The sequence below is a fragment of the Vanessa cardui genome, chromosome 5 (genome assembly GCF_905220365.1).
Source record: "Vanessa cardui chromosome 5, ilVanCard2.1, whole genome shotgun sequence".
In the NCBI taxonomy this organism is placed as follows: Eukaryota; Metazoa; Arthropoda; class Insecta; order Lepidoptera; family Nymphalidae; genus Vanessa; species Vanessa cardui.
In genome coordinates, this window is record NC_061127.1 from 1,816,248 (window position 1) to 1,832,919 (window position 16,672).

At 31.4% G+C, this 16,672-nt stretch overlaps 1 protein-coding gene across 1 annotated transcript; it reads right to left on the minus strand.

The window, feature by feature from the left end:
- Window positions 1-937: 937 nt before the first annotated feature.
- On the minus strand, window positions 938-3,720 carry LOC124529800 (deoxynucleoside kinase-like). Its single transcript, XM_047103714.1, has 5 exons — window positions 3,407-3,720; window positions 2,876-3,045; window positions 2,256-2,392; window positions 1,449-1,543; window positions 938-1,339 (listed from the first exon to the last, which is right to left on the minus strand). Exons 1-5 carry the CDS (start codon window positions 3,548-3,550, stop codon window positions 1,193-1,195), a joined length of 693 nt encoding a protein of 230 aa, XP_046959670.1. The 5' UTR covers window positions 3,551-3,720; the 3' UTR covers window positions 938-1,192.
- Window positions 3,721-16,672: the final 12,952 nt, after the last annotated feature.

Here is a 16,672-nt window from a genome sequence, read left to right on the forward strand (position 1 = left end):
CGTCCCTCACTGAAGACAACGTCGAAAAAGTCGAAGATATCATATTGGCAGATCGAAGAGTGACCATCAGGCATGTAGCTGAGATTACAGGGCTTTCATATGACAGCATTCAAAGAATATTGGCGAATGAATTGTATATGAACAAGGTGTCTGCGCGCTGGGTGCCGAGAATGTTAACCGACGAGCAAAAAAACAAACGAGTCGACATTTCTAGGGTGAATCTCGAGAAGTTTCAATACAACGCTCCGTCTCACAAAGCCGCAGTTGCGATGACTGCCATCCAGGAATCCGAGTTCGAAATACTCGAACACCCACCCTATTCCCCAGATTTGGCCCCCAGTGACTTCTATCTCTTTCCTCGGCTCAAAGAACATCTGCGAGGCAAGAAATTTGCAGACAACAGTGAAGTGATGGCTGCAGTTGAAGAATTTTTGGAGAGTCAGAGTAAAGATTTTTTTTAAAAGGAATTCTTGGTTTAGAAAAAAGATGGACCATTAGACTATGGACTTATTAGGAGACTATTTTGAAAAATATTTTTTTTTAATAACATTATTCACATTGTTTTTTATCAATTATCATTACTTTTGGATCACCCCTCGTATACTATATTTTGGGAATTGCCCATCAAGTGGCGAATGGCAGCTGATGATGATCAATTTGTTTCATTTAGTTATTTTAGAAAATCTGACTTAGACAAACTAGGCATGTTATTCCCTGATTGGGGAATAAAACTATAGCTCGTATAGTGGCAAAAAGAGCTTGAAAATTGTTGATAAAATTATGATTATTAATGATTTATATAATATGATTAACTTAATATTAATAGCACAACATTTTTTAATTAATTAAATACAATTAAATTTTATTTGATTGGAGGGCAGTATATAGTTAATTTATTCAACGATATCACTAGTTCAACATGTATGATACATACTTGCTTTGTGCCAGTATATACCATTTGTGCTTCATAACTAAATAACTAGTTTGACAGATTGAAGTTACCGGTTCCTTTGTTATAGTAATGTTATGAATACTATCCTTATTAATTATCTTAACCTTCTTTAATAAATAGGTCATCTAAAAAGGTTCTTAGGAATATAGAGACTCTAACTTTATAAAAATATTGATCACTGTTTGTTATCTATCTAGTCAATGTTATAAAAGTATCTAATATGTTGAAAAAATATTTATATTAGTTGGTGTGATTACCGCCTAATATTTTGTAACTGTATCGTTCTAAATCTTCTTGAACACTCTCTATACTCCTGTCTGCGTCAATGGTCAGGACTTCGCAGCCCACATCAGGAGAACTCACCCATTTCTCGTATGATTCATGAATCTGGAAGATTTTTTATAAATTAGTGATAAATATATAGATAGATAGAACAGTATATTTCTAGTCATTTTTGTATTTTGTTTAATGGCTTTAGTTTCACCATGTTACATACCTGTTCTAAATACTCTAGTGGCACCTCAGACTCCTCAGCTCTGCCTCGTTTCATCATCCTCTCCCAAACAATTTTAGGTGTTGTTCGTAAATAAACTGCAAATGAAAATCTTAGTTTACTAATCTTTTTGTGAAATAGAATTAATCTAATAAACCAAGTGAGGCTTACAATGTAAAAAAAGTGCGCATTAATTTGGTACTTTGAAGTAATCTAATAAAATGATGATTGAAAAACAATACATATAATAAAAATGGGGTTCTGTTAGTAATATTAAAATAGTCCTTTTTTACTCAATTCATGTATACCACCGGGTATAAATACTGAATAGAAGACATATACCAAAATAAAAATTTTACAATGTTTGTCTATCTGTCTGTCTGTCTGTTTGTCCCAGCTAAAATCTGGAAGGGCTGGACCGATTTTGACAGGACCTTTACTGGTAAATAACTGATATAATAAGGAGTAACTTAGGCTACAATATTTTTTTTTTTGTTAAATTTAAATGCGTGCAAGGTCGCAGGCACTGCTAGTATTTTAATAAATTGACAATCAAGATAATACTGGTATCTGAATAACAATCAAGAAACACATTAACTGAGACATACATTGATTCTATTATATTAAATTTTATGTGTTTTAGAATTGGGAAACATGGTGTTTTTATTTCTTTTTATGCTCATACAGGAAAACTTCATCAATTGAAATTCTGACAAGTGTGTGCATCAGTCTCCAAATGGAGTAGTATGTTGAAACAATCGGCGGACCATTTATTGTATTAAGACAACATTAGAAATATTATTAACATACCAATGAGATCTAAGCTAGTGTCTAAATTCTTCTCTGTGTAGTCAAACCATTGCTGAAGAACTTCATATTCTGGTTCTTTAAGGAAATTCTGCTTCTTAGCGTTTTCGACAAAACAGTACCTGCTGTTTTGCACAGATCTGGTGATAAATAAGATTACATAGTGACTCTATTTTGGAATAAACAATTTTATTACCAATTAATAATATAGTTTGGATTCAGTTATAAAGAGAAAAGAATTTCTTTTTGTACAAAATAGAGAGAAGTTTACACAAAAAGTTTATATATCATTAAAGATTTAAATGGCTTGATACCAAAGATGGAGCAACAACAACAACAACAAAAGCCTGTAAATTCCCACTGCTGGGCTAAAGGCCTCCTCTGACTTTGAGGAGAAGGTTTGGATTCCACCACGCTGTTCCAATGCGGGTTGGTGGAATACACATATGGCAGCATTTCTATGAAATTTGTCACATGCAGGTTTCCTCACGATGTTTTCTTTCACCGCTGAGCATGAGATGAATTATAAAGACAAATTAAGCACATGAATCAGCGATGCTTGCCTGGGTTTGAACCCGCAATCATCGGTTAAGATTATAATATAAAAAATGATAATATCACACCTTTCGAACATTTTAACTGTTATGTTTGGGTTTGATGGTGGACTAATTTGTATTTTGAGACGGCTGAGATGCACATAATGCTGGAAGGCGAAAGTCCATTCTTTCGTATCACTGTACACCAGACCGAGCAAGTTGTGACCACTCACATTACGCCATTCAGATATTGGTTCCTGTGAACACAAAAATTTATATAGACTTAGTTATTTAGTTCAGTCAAAATATTATATTTTGGTAGTTTTGTTGGAACATACATCATTTCAGGGTGTAACTTATTTTTTTTTATGATACATAAAACTTTACATATATGAAAAAGTTTGTTATTTTTTTATGTAAATACTTGGCAGATGCTCATGCCTATTATGGATTATTATCGAGTAATTGAAAAGTGCTTTTATGAGTCTATTTGAATAAGGAACATTTTAATTTGGATTTATTATTAACATACTTCCGATTAAATAACAAAAATCATTATATAATTTATTGTTTTTGTCGCTAAAAAAAGGTTATGATTTTGCCGCGCTTTTTACTTACCGCATGTGTGTCTACAACTGGATATTTTTCGAAGAACTTAATACACGTAGATTTACCGGAACCTATGTTTCCTTCGATTGAAACTTTAAAAAGCCTTTTGTTTACGATGCGTGCAGCATTAGTTATTGTTGTTACATTTGACATTATGTTAGGCTTAATCTAAATCACGTTTCTAAAACTGGTTTAAATACTTCTTGAATTCAATACATATGCACAATTAATTTGAGTGTCCCAATAAATGTTAGTGTTTATATGAATTCTGTGAGAAATGTGAAAAAACCATTTTATTTAAGCCAAATGTCAGTTTTCTACTGCTACTGTACAAACGTCAAAGTCACGTCGTTTTTAAAAGTAAATTTAAGAGCTTTGGAATCTGTGCCCTCTTGGCACAAATAAAAGACAAAATTAAAAAAAAATAAGAGCTCTGGATACTATATTATAGTAGTATGTTTATTATTACGCGCTGCATCTACTGATGATTTTTTTATGTATATTGGTATAGTATTTTTTTTTAGTTAGCGAACACAACAACCCCTCCTCATTTATTAATATGTTAAATTATTTACAGTAGGTAATAACTTATTAAAGGTGCAGTGATATTTGCAACAACTACAGTGTATGGTTGGAAACTACTTTTTTCTGTAGGTTAGTTGACTGTTCTTTGCGGTCCTGATAACTGGCGTGGTGTATTTCGACATAATACTGGTGGTGACACAAACAAGTGGCTTGATGTACACTGTCTTGGAGCAGTCCGTCTGTTTTTTAAAAATGGAATACATTGAGGTGTTTTGGACATGCCTTATGGCATTGTATTGTTACAATAATTGCGAATTCTTATCAAGTGCCGCTTTTTCACTCCAGAACACGTCTATTGGTTTCCAATGGTTATTGATTCTACAATTTAATATGTGATAAACGATACTCTCAGCTTACCAATATTTTACAATCATTCACTATACAATTACTAAATTAAGTAAAAACCCATTAATGTTAATGATAAAATTAAGATATTATAATACAAATAATTAATAGAATAAGCACAATTAAATAGACTACAACTTATTTTAAAATGAGCATAAATATATCAAAACTTTACATAATTTATAGAAATTTATTTAAAAGACAATCGACGACTTTTTTATTACATAGGGGGCAAGCGAGCAGGAGGCTCTCCTGATGGAAAGTGATTACCACCGCCCATAGACATCTTAAACACCAGGGGGCTTGTACGCTCCTTTTTTAAGGTTCCCAAATCGTATTGGTTCGTTAAAACCGCCGGCGAAAGCTGTCTAAAAATGTCTTAAAAATCGCGCTGAAGTGGATTTTCGGACATCAAGGTGGTGCGCGTGAAACTTTGAATTTTGAAGAGATATCCGAAGGTAAAATTTGGCAACCGGGAATAATGCGAACATTCCCCGTAAAAATTCGGTAGAAGATGCAGAGTGATCCAACATCTCTACGCAAAACGAAAGGATCTATCTAGCTTCTACCTTTATATATATTCTCAATAAAGTATATACAGAATGAATCGGAAATTTTACAATCTGTCTTATACATTTCAAAATGTAATGGTACTCTGGAAAGGTTTATCCTCTTCAGTATCTAAAATTACTAACATGACATTATGACTTCAAAAAATAGTATCTTAATAAAATGTAAACTATATGATTATTCTTGCCTCTAGTCCTTACGCGAAATAATTTATTTTGTTTGATTTACTGTCGTATCTAGTCTAAGGGTTAAACGGCCTAATTTTTTGAAGAAACCAATTAATACTTACGGTTTTGCTTGTTTAATTAGCGCAAAATATGTTTTTGATAGTACGATAACCGCGACTTTTCTTGACTTAGCAAAAAATTTCGGAGGGGGGTTTGAACCCCCAAAACCCTCCCCCTGCCTACGGCCATGCTTACTACATAGAATAAGTTTTGTTTAAAAATCAACTATTTAGAAATCGCTTATAATCGAATATATAATTCGGGCTATAATATTTCGAGGTCTGAACTGACTTAATTTTAGTGTTGACGATTCACATAATTAATTATTTAAATGAACTTATTTAATTTTCTTAGTTAATCATCTAAAAAAAAATGTTTTTGAATTCAAAACTAATTCTTTTCTTTTTTTTTAAATCTTAATATTCATTTAGATTTATATTTTAAATGTATATTATAAACGTTTAACTTATATTAGATGTTCTGAATAAATAAATTAGGCGAATTTCATTCAGAGGAAATTTTTTTTAAATTAGAATTCATATTTCTAACTTAGAAACTATATTAAATGAATTCTAGGTACTACGATGCAGTTAGTGGTACAGTCGGAACCTTGCAATAATCGTAAGACTAGACAGATTCTATTTGAGATTATGTTCTGGCCTTAAAAAATACCAGGTTAATAAAGAGTTTTTGAATTTTGAATTTGAATTTTGGATAAGCACGTTTTGAGCGTTACCGTATAAACAGTCAAAATATAGATCTAAATCAGTGATGTGCAAGTGATGAAAGTGGTTTTTTTTAACGGTTATTCAGTATGAAATATTTCGAGTAAAATTACTTGGTTAGAAAATAAAAAACTCTTATTAGTAGCAGAAGAATTTACTAAATACCTTCGCCCAGCGATACATTATTTACGACTATTCAATTTTATTATGTATATATTTTGCAAATAATATTTTACTCTAATATATTGTACTAAATTTAAGTTTTCTCAGGCGAATTTTCGAAGTTTGTCAAAGCTCACGGAGCGTATGAAATGGTAGTCGAGTCATTCAAAAGCGAGTGTAGTCGTAGTGTAAAATTTATACAACTACGTTTTCAATTCAGAAAATGCATTAGAAAAATTGCAAGCTTTTATGAGCTGTCTTATAATATTTTCTGTTACATCGGTGTTGTCTGCGCTTTTATGTGTATATCTTTTATTTATTTATTTGCTCAACTAGTACATAATTGTTTATAGTTACCTAATTTACTGTTACAACTAACTTTTCACATTAGTAAATTGTTTTGGGTATTCCTTAACATTTTTATCAAAATAAAATATATTTTACAACCACATATTTGTTCAAATTAAAAGCAAAGCACAGTTCATCAAGATTACAAATTGATGTACACGGTAAAATAAGATTTGTCGTGCATTAAATTATGTGTAACAATAATCACAAAATATTAAGTTACAGTATTTAATATATAATGAAATTTTGTATAAAAAGGCAAGATGTTCGAAAAATAAAAATATAGCAATATCTTATATCAAAGGGAACGTAACATTTTAATAATGTCGAAACAAATTGCTTAAGACATATCTCTATGTAAATTTTAGCAATTTTTATGGCTTAGAATTAATTTATTATCATATTATCCGTCGTCCATTCTACTCATTAAAATAATAAATAGTGCGGAATTAATATTTGTTGTCTTCCAAGTATGTTTGTATATAAATTAAGATGTATTAAAAAATAAACGTGAAATTTCCTTTCCATGTCATCTACTTTAAAGTTTCCTAACAAAATAGTAGGTAATAAAAAATATAAATTATTCAAAGACAAGTTCAAGCTCAAGCTGTCATAGCATGTCAAGCTGTATATATATGTGCTTAATTTGTGTTTATCTCGAGCTCGGCGGTGAAGGAAAACATCGTGAGGAAACCTGCATGTGTCTAATTTCATCGAAATTCTGCCATATGTGCATTCCACCAACCCGCATTGGAGCAGCGTGGTGGAATATGTTCCAAGCCGTCTCCTTAATGGAAGAGGAGACCTTATCCCAGCAGTGGGAAATTTACAGGCTGTTACTAAGTCTCAAGCATGTTCTCCAATCTCCACTTTTAATATTTAATAAATACAGAATAAAAATGTTACAGATTAATAATACCTATAAAGTACTGTTTTTTTTTTAAATATTTCTATTTAATTTCTGAACCAGGGAAAATTTAATTTTACATCTCAGTTGTAAGTTATTACGCTTTATTAGCCTAAACCGCGTCAATCCATCAAATAGTAATTTTAACTTTATTAAAATTTCGCAGCGGGTCGTCCTGGTTCATTAAGTAATGGAATAATGAATGCATTGTTTGACTTTCAGCACGTAACGACAAACTTCCGTTTAAACCGCGGTTTCTATTGTCTCGCCAATTTTCATACTTCGTTTCGTTGTGGTTGGACTTACTTTTTTCGGGATCCGTTTTGGATGAATTATTATTAAACTTAATATATAATATATATATATGAGTAAACTGTGGTTCGTCTGTGGGTAATTATGTCTTATCTAACTAGCTGGCTGGTATAGAAAAATATTTTCTAAAATACATAATATTAATTGCACTTTTTTCATTGCAAAAAAGTAACACTTGTCATTAACAAATAAGCAAGCTCTTAAGTTGTTAAAAAGACACTTATTCTAGTGTTTTGATACAATAGTTCTGAAGTGTTTTTAAATAAGCATGTGAGAGCAGAAAGGGGTCAGGGTCGGTGGAGTATTTGTTGAAACACTACGGAATAGGGATCCGTGAGGAGATAGAAAAAAAAAAGAAGAAATAACTCATTCAATTATTTCTAACCTCATTATGTCAATGACATTTCGTTCTTCACTTTGTGACTTAATGTCGAAGGTATTCAATTCAATATGTTCAAAATGAACGAATGACATTGTCTAGTCTAGACAAATAAAATTGAAATGTTCTGTTATTAAAACGATTGAAATTCCATTCGCATGATAAACTTTTACAAGTTAAACTATAATAATAGAATATCTATACTAATATGTCTGGAAAGAAAGATTATGTTCGTATATAAAATATATATTTTATTGTCATTCTCATGGGAACGCCCAATCAGCAACATTTAGTACTGTTGTGTTTAATTAATGTGTTACTAAGGTTGGTGGTGTATTGGCATATAAGGAATGGATAACATTACTAATATCTTTGGACGATGGAGACGACATACAACCAGACCTCTTTTCTCTGACCTATTTTATAAAACCAAATACCTAAATTAAATATGGCGAATCATTGATTCAGTCATGTTCCATTTATCTAATAATTTCAAAAGGCAAATTTATTATTTATTTTCATTGCGATACAGACGTTTGAACTGTACGTTTATTTTCAGTTAAACTATCCGTAACTTTAAAAAATAATATGTTTTTTTTTATAATTTGAGAGATGATATAAGTACATGTTACGCAAATAATTACTTAATCTTTATTAATTAAATTATAATGTTGCCAGTAGCTATATCAAGACAGAAAAAAATTATAGGATAGGCATGTATAATTTTATTTAAACAACTTTATGTGCACAACTCGTATCTGACCTTGAAATTATTACCATCTTACGTAAAGAGGTTTCACTCCGAAAAATAGGGGAAAGATAAAATACAGTCATTACTATATACGGAACCGTTTTCAAATCCTATAAAATGTGTCCAGTGTCTTGACAGGGAGTCCCAGAAATAGTATTCGTACAATGCCTACAGTTTGACTGAATAGCTGTTGACATTCCATTGTCAGTGAGACAATGGGTGTGAGATGATTCTGTTTGTTTCATTTCATCGTTAGTAAAACTCGTCGCGATTGTAGTCAGCTTCGTCAGTTTGGTTGTTTTTTTTTATTCTGAAGGGCTCACATTTGCAGCATTATGCTTAACGATGATAAAAATTCAAGTGTTTTTTGTGATATTTATTGTTGACGTAAATTTTTCAGTTTGTATATTATTATTTTTTTTAATATTGGAATTTATTTAAATTCGTATCAGCGCTACGTCCTCCGAGAATGCTTTGATTTGGTTACGAACATCAGCTCAAAACAGTAGAAATTTAAGAATTTCAAAATTGGTGGTCAAATTTGTGCAAAAAAACATAGACATGTTTTTTTGCACATGACTTGCACTTTCGACAGTACAGTTCATAGAGAAAGGATACTATTACCAAAATATACTATCAAGTTACACCATCGACTAATCACTAAATGCTCAAAATTAATATTTGATATAGGTAACATTCAAGGTGTCGCATCTTTGTCATAATAATAAGAATAAAAATTTTATTTCGGGATTAGCCCTAGCCCATATAGTATTTTAAAATACAATACATTAATAAATAATTAATTTTAAAAATAATAATATTTATCAATAAAAATTCTAAAATTTTAATCAGGCAGTTATTTAATTTTATACACAATTTTATAACAAAATAAAAATAAAGCGATTAATTACAATAATTTTTAAACCTACATTAATTAATACGTGTGCACGATCCCAGCACCTCCAGAGGGGACTATCCAGCTTGACGCTTTATAGACGAATTAATCAAACTTTTAACAAATAAGAATAACTTATGTCTTTGGCAAATCCTTAAAAAAAATGAAAATTATCCATAATTAAAGAGTTCACAACATTTCTCTCCTTATAATAGCGCAATTTATTTTTATGCTTTATACCAGATCTAATCCAGTATTCCGTTAGTTGCATAATGGGACATCCAGGGCAGCAGCACGCATTAGTATTAATTATTTGTATCACATTGTTCAGAATTAGGGTTTATGTGCGATACACACACTAACTATTAAATGGGTACGAAAATTATGCAACGAAATTGTTACAGCTATTTAATATTTGATTTAATTGCTTGTAAGATCAGGAACGTGTATAACTAATTCCTATTCTTACTTGTTTTCAAATACATATATACGGACAGTTATTATGACTCTCAAAATCAAAATAATACTCTAGACGTGTAGGCGAATATTATAATCAATCATATTTAAGTAACCACTTTAATCTTACGTTTAACTAAGCATTGTTACTTATCAATTAGAAAATGGCATAAAATACCGTTGTGCGAATTTTAAAACATTTCGTTATAATTTGCGAAGCTTTAAAATTTTGGCTATTAATGAGTGGTTTCTAGTAGTTTAGTGGTATCTACTAGATACTGACTCTACCTATAAAATTATCTATAAATATTCCTAATGTTATCAATGCACTACTAACAATGCTGGCTAAGATATTACAGCCCTTGTGCATGTTTTATTAACGCTCACCTACACTCCAAGCCGGTCATAGAGATACTAAGTACCCACTGGTGTTTAGAAGTAGTTAAAGTGTTAAGTGTTTGTTCTCACCCAGACGTACTGTACTGTACTTGTATAAAGCCATCGGTTAAATATTTTATATGCGACAAAGTTGTAAGGCAACATTGTTCTTTTGTTACGATAAAGTTCGTTCATTTAAATAAGATTTAAATTACACATTTCTGGTTTCCGAAATCCCTCTTCGAGTTTTGTTTGTTGCGATTACACATACGAAGTCACAATTACCATGTCAGAGGCAGGCTATGATTAAATTTGCTCTCGTCAAATTACGGAACAACAAGGGAAGGCGTAGTCGAAATAAATTTAACTTAAACTTCTATATACTTTGACTTTTATCCTCGCTATTATTGCTATCTTGATTTTCTTTGGGATCTCTTGAGCAGAATTAATGAGACGTGTAGGAGAATCACGGGTAATAATGCCTGAATTTGAATTCTCTTGTTTATTTGCTAATCTCGAGTCGAGTGTCGAGTTTTTATTATTATTGTTATTCGACAATTGCGATCCTTGGAACTTTCAAGAATTTGTTCTTTTCTTTTCTATAATTTGGATGTAGTGATCAAACCTGTTGAAATGCAGAATTGTTATATTATTTATGTAATTATTCTCCATTATTAGTATATCTTATAGGTGGTACGATTTTTTTATAAGCTTCTCTGGGTAGGTACCAAATACTTAGTACTGTTGAGTTCTGTTTTAAAGGGTATGAGCCAGGATAACTACACGAATTAAGAACATCATCATCTCTGGTTAGTGATGTATGGAATGGTTCATAATTATTACAGCACCAATGAAAACCTAACTATTTGATGCACGAAAAATTTCCATATTCGAAGACAGAAAACTTCGCGAGGAAACCTATACGTGTCCAGGTACTGATGAAAAAATAACCCCTATCGTAGGCCAGAATTTTTAACGATTTTAACTTACATGTAATAAAATGCAAATGTCTTTCAAAAGGCAAGTGAGTGTTATGGAAGTCTCAGTAGAGTTTATTAGTATATATTATTTATTTATAATATTATTTGCTAAAGTTTTTCGATTTTGAATATTAACACATACAAATAAATAACTTTAACTAAAATAAAATATTACAAACAGCTTTTCTTAACTTGTCTTAGATTCAATCAAGTTAAACGAAATCTTACCAAAACCGACTACTCTGTAACTAAACAATAACACATAAATAAACAGTAAAATGAATTCATTTCCTAATAGTCATAAATGAAAGCTCTTCAATTAAAATTTAGGAGTGGGTTTCAAGGTAATTTAGATAATTAAAATTTTCGGTATTTTAATAGTTAGATACGAGGAAGTTCATAAACTACCTGAGTACAATGGGCAACTTTTGTTAATCCAAATGTTAAATTAAGTATAAGATTATTATGAAGCTGCAATAAACAAACAGATTAACAAATTTTCCGTGGTATTTAACGAGGAACTAAGTTAATTATAGTTATATACGCTAGTCTAACTGTATATGCTAGTAATAAATTAAGTTCTTTATAATGCTAAGACGATAAGAACGATAAAATAGTACGTACATTCTGTGGGCTTGGCACCGACTTCAGACAGTTTTGTAGAACATATAAAACCTTTTAATAAAAACTAAATTGACCTATTTTTCAGTTTCGGTGCATAGTGTGTTATTTTTAAAAGGGGTATATAATAGTGTAGGAGGGCCGACGAATAAATTTACCACCTGATGGTAAGTGGCCACCATCAACCAAAGAAAATGGCGCTACAAGATATATTACCCATTTTTTACATTGATAATGCGCCACCAACCTTAGGAAAAAAGATGTGATGTATGTTATGTGATGTTACAGTAACTCACTCATCATTCGAACTGGAACTAAAATTAAAAGTGTTTTGGCGTTATAATACCTGATGAGTTGGTGGTATTTAGACAGACGGTCTTGCAAAGTCCTACCAGCAATAAATTTATAATTTCTTAACTTTATGCATTATTTCTTTTAGTGAGTGGGTTAAATATGAATCTTCTGGAAAATATAGCAGAAACTAAAAAATATTTTTTACTATACTTTTATGAGTGAAAATATATGGCGAAAACGTCGTTCAGAATACCGCTCCTAAGCTATGATAGCTTAGGAGCGGTATTCTGAACGACATATATATAAGGAAAATTCGTGTTATTCCTGCCTCATTAAATTGGAGTAGTAATTATTATCGAGATACGACGCTTATTAAGGTAAAACTGAAATACAGATGGAATTGTATTCGAATTTTATACCATACTGTTAAAATGTATACTTCCATGGAATTAGCAATTTTCATTTGATGTCATATTCCTTGTCTGTAATTGTACATCATTCTAAGATTGTGGCCGGCAGTAGGCTCACCTAATGGAAAGTGACTACTTGTTCTATTATTTTTTGATGTCATAGTTGGTAAACCAGCGGGAGGCTCATGTAATGGAAAGTGATTATCACCATCCATGGACATGAACAATACGCCCTTTTCTTAATCTCTACTCATATCGGTTCGGAAATGACTGGCGAAAACTGGTCCCACAGATTAGATGTACGAGGATGTACATATAATGAGATGTAGAATGTGTGACACTTTTTTTATGGAATAGGTTGGCGGACGAGTATATGGGCCACCTGATAGTAAGTGGTTACCATCACCCACAGACAATGACGATATAAAAAATATTAACTATTCCTTAAATCGTCAATGCGCCACCAACCTTGAGAACTAAGATGCTATGTCCCTTGTGCCTGTAGTTACACTGGCTCAATCACCCTTCCAACAGGAACACAACAATAGTGCGTACTATTGTTTAGCGGTAGAATATCTGATAAGTGGGTGGTACCTACCCAGTCGGCTTGCACAAAGCCCTACCACCAGGTATTTTTTTTTTAGATTTTGAAAAAACCGCAACACAGTGATATTAATTGATGTTTAGTGACACAGAGTGCGTTGTATTGAAATCTTCATTGATGCAATATCACAAGGAGATAAAAATATATGTATTTTATCCTTTTGTTTAATTAGTGTATTAGCGTTGATTGTGATACATAATATTAAATAATATGTTTAGATGTTCGTATTAAACATTAATAATTTGTTTATTTGCTTAATGAAATGTTATATTGACTGAAAAACTGTTTACGCTTAAATTATTTGGACAAATATTAACTTAAATCGTAGCGCAGGTTCGTTCATGATTGCAAATTCAGATGTTATGTTGCAAATTTCATAATTATTTTATAATAAAGGTATGAAGTGCTTTTTTTTTGCGCCCGGCAAAGGCCTCAGTTGAATTTGACGTAGAATAGGTTACTTCAAATTAACAATTTTAACCGTTACGTTCCTCAAAAGAACATGATTGAAACTTTTATTGAAATTCCAATTAAATTCTTGTTTTTATTATCCTGTGAATGTTTTGCGACATCATAAAGGTACGTTTTATATACGAGTTTATTTGACGGATTAATCAACTGAGGTTTTCGTTTCGGAGTACGGACGATAGGTTAGAATAGGACGTTAAATCTCGTGAAAGATATATGAAGCTTTTATACTGCACTAGCTACCGGCTCCGTATTGCTCGAGTAATTAACGGTGTTGCCACATTTTTTTTTAATTATGAGATATTAAATATTACTTACAATGGACACTGGTAGGTATATTTTTCAACTGCCACTTTAGCTTCACTTAGAATAGTTGTTAAATCACGATTTAATAGTGCTTGTAAAAGAATAAAGTATATTTTGATTTAATGATTGATCTCAGGCATGCAGAATTATCGCAATGAAAGAATAACTCAATATACATAAATTACAAATATTAGTATATTTTTATATAAACTTAAATTTTATTTAATTAAATATCAAGTAGTATTTTAAATTAAATAGCTTGAGCTTTATACAAAATGATCTGTGATGATACAACACACATATTATATGTCGCTAAACAACAATACTAAGGATTTCTGTGTGCCAGTTTGAAGGGTGATTAAGCCAGTGTAACTACGTATATTATATATAATATATATATAATAATATTACATATATTACTATTCGTTCTCGTCGTATTCGCGATATAATTGTGGTTAATATTTCTAATATTTCTGGTGCAGTGGTGAGCAATTGAGATGAGATTTACATTATGGTAACATCATGTACATCTAACACTACCAACATACAGAAAATAGATATTTAAATAAATACCCCTCTCCTTTCAATTTAAACGTGAAGCTTAGAGTGCGTGCGGTACATAAAGTAGTAGTTCTGCAGCCCATCTATTTTGCAAGTGATTTCAACGGGCAGATTATGCATAGTAAGCCAAGAGAGATGTGCTCCACTATTGGCCAGGAGGTAAACAGAGCGAGCTATTGATTTGTAAAGTCAAGTCAATAGGATGATAGGGGAAGTTAACTTGGGACTTTTATGCGTTGAGCTATTTTTATTTATTTATTTTTAATTAGGTACCACCCACCCATTCTACCGCCAAATAACTCTACTAAAAGTACTCAGTATTGTTGGGTTTTTTGAAGGGTGAGTGAGCCAGTGTAACTACAGGGAAATAACATCTTAGTTTGGTGGCACATTGACGATGTAAGGAATAGTTAATGTTTCTTACAGCGTTATTGTCTATGGGTGATGGTGACCACTTACCATCAGGTGGCCCATATGCTTGTCCGCCAACCTATACCATAAGAAAAAGCAATGAAGTATTAATTATTAGATCCTATGAAACTATAAAAACATTAACCGTACATTTCCCTTATTATATTTTCTATTTTTCTAACTAAGTTCCATGAAAACAGCATCTCAACTGTAAATTTAAAAATAAAGGTGTGAAAACCGCGCTGGAACTCTCCAAGTACGGTGCATCTTCACTATCTTTATGATTATTGTAGTCCGCATTTTCTGTTCCAGCGCTTTTGTTTTAAAATATTTTTACAACACGACAGCTTCGCAGTTGCATAAACATGGGTTCGAAATTTAAAAACATAAAATTATTATTGTTACAGCGGTAAGTTCTTTATATATTAAGAAATATTTCTTTTTAATTCCTATCCACGATAATAATATTGATTATCTGTGGTCTTCGGTGGAGTTTTTAAAACGTCCTCTTATTTTACATTACTATAATGAAAATTACGTGAAATTAACTTTATTCTGTTCACTAAGAATTTATTATTTATGGTTAAACTATTAAAAGCATATTCTCTTCTTGTTTCGTTCGTTTCGAATTTTGATTTCAGAGGTTTTTTTTTATTATTCACTAGGACTCTTTAATGTTCAATATGATTTTAATATTAATTCTCAGAATATATTGATATTTTCAAGCTCGTCGATAGCCAATTATGAATTAATTAAGCGTGATGTGTACGAGGATATAGTGCACACTGCACAGAGACAAAGAGAATTTAACATGTGAAAGAGCATATGGTTTTCAATCTGAAAGAGATTAATTCTGTAAGAAGAAACTCGAAATTATAGAAGAACGTTATCGTGTCCTATCAACACAGTAAATAAAATAATAAGTGATATTGATTATAAAATTGGTCCATTTACAAGATTCAACGAGTGATATGTAGTTTTTCCAGTTATTTATAAAATATTTGGAAGACGGACGAATAGGCACCTAGGTGGTAACTGTCACCCATAGACATAGTTGGTATAAGAAAAATTAACCATTTCATCGTTTTGTAAATACTAATGTGTCACCAATCACGGGAACTTAGATGTTATGTCCTTTGTACCTTTAGTTAGCGTTAGTATTATCTAAAACTCTTTCTCGAGGGGGCTTTCCAAGTTAAATACGGAGTATTAAATTTAAAGATAAAAGGTATATTTTTTGTACACAAATTTACAAAAGAAACTGTTAAAATTAAAAGTAAGGATGTACAAAGGCAGCCTTGTTGATTGAAGCATATTTTATTTTATTGTATAAATATAATTCAGAAGTCGGGATATTTATGAATTACCAATTTAAAATGTAATACAGAAGAAAGCCGATTATCCGAACGCTTACGATTACTAGAATCGCCAATTATCCGAATTGGTCCTAAGCGAGATATAAAAAATTAAAAACACGTAACTTTGTTTTGTGCCGATGTACTTGTTGGAACTCTGGAGTCCAGATATATTTCAACTGCTATGGTTATAGAACTGTGTTTTTAAACTTGATAAAGTTTATT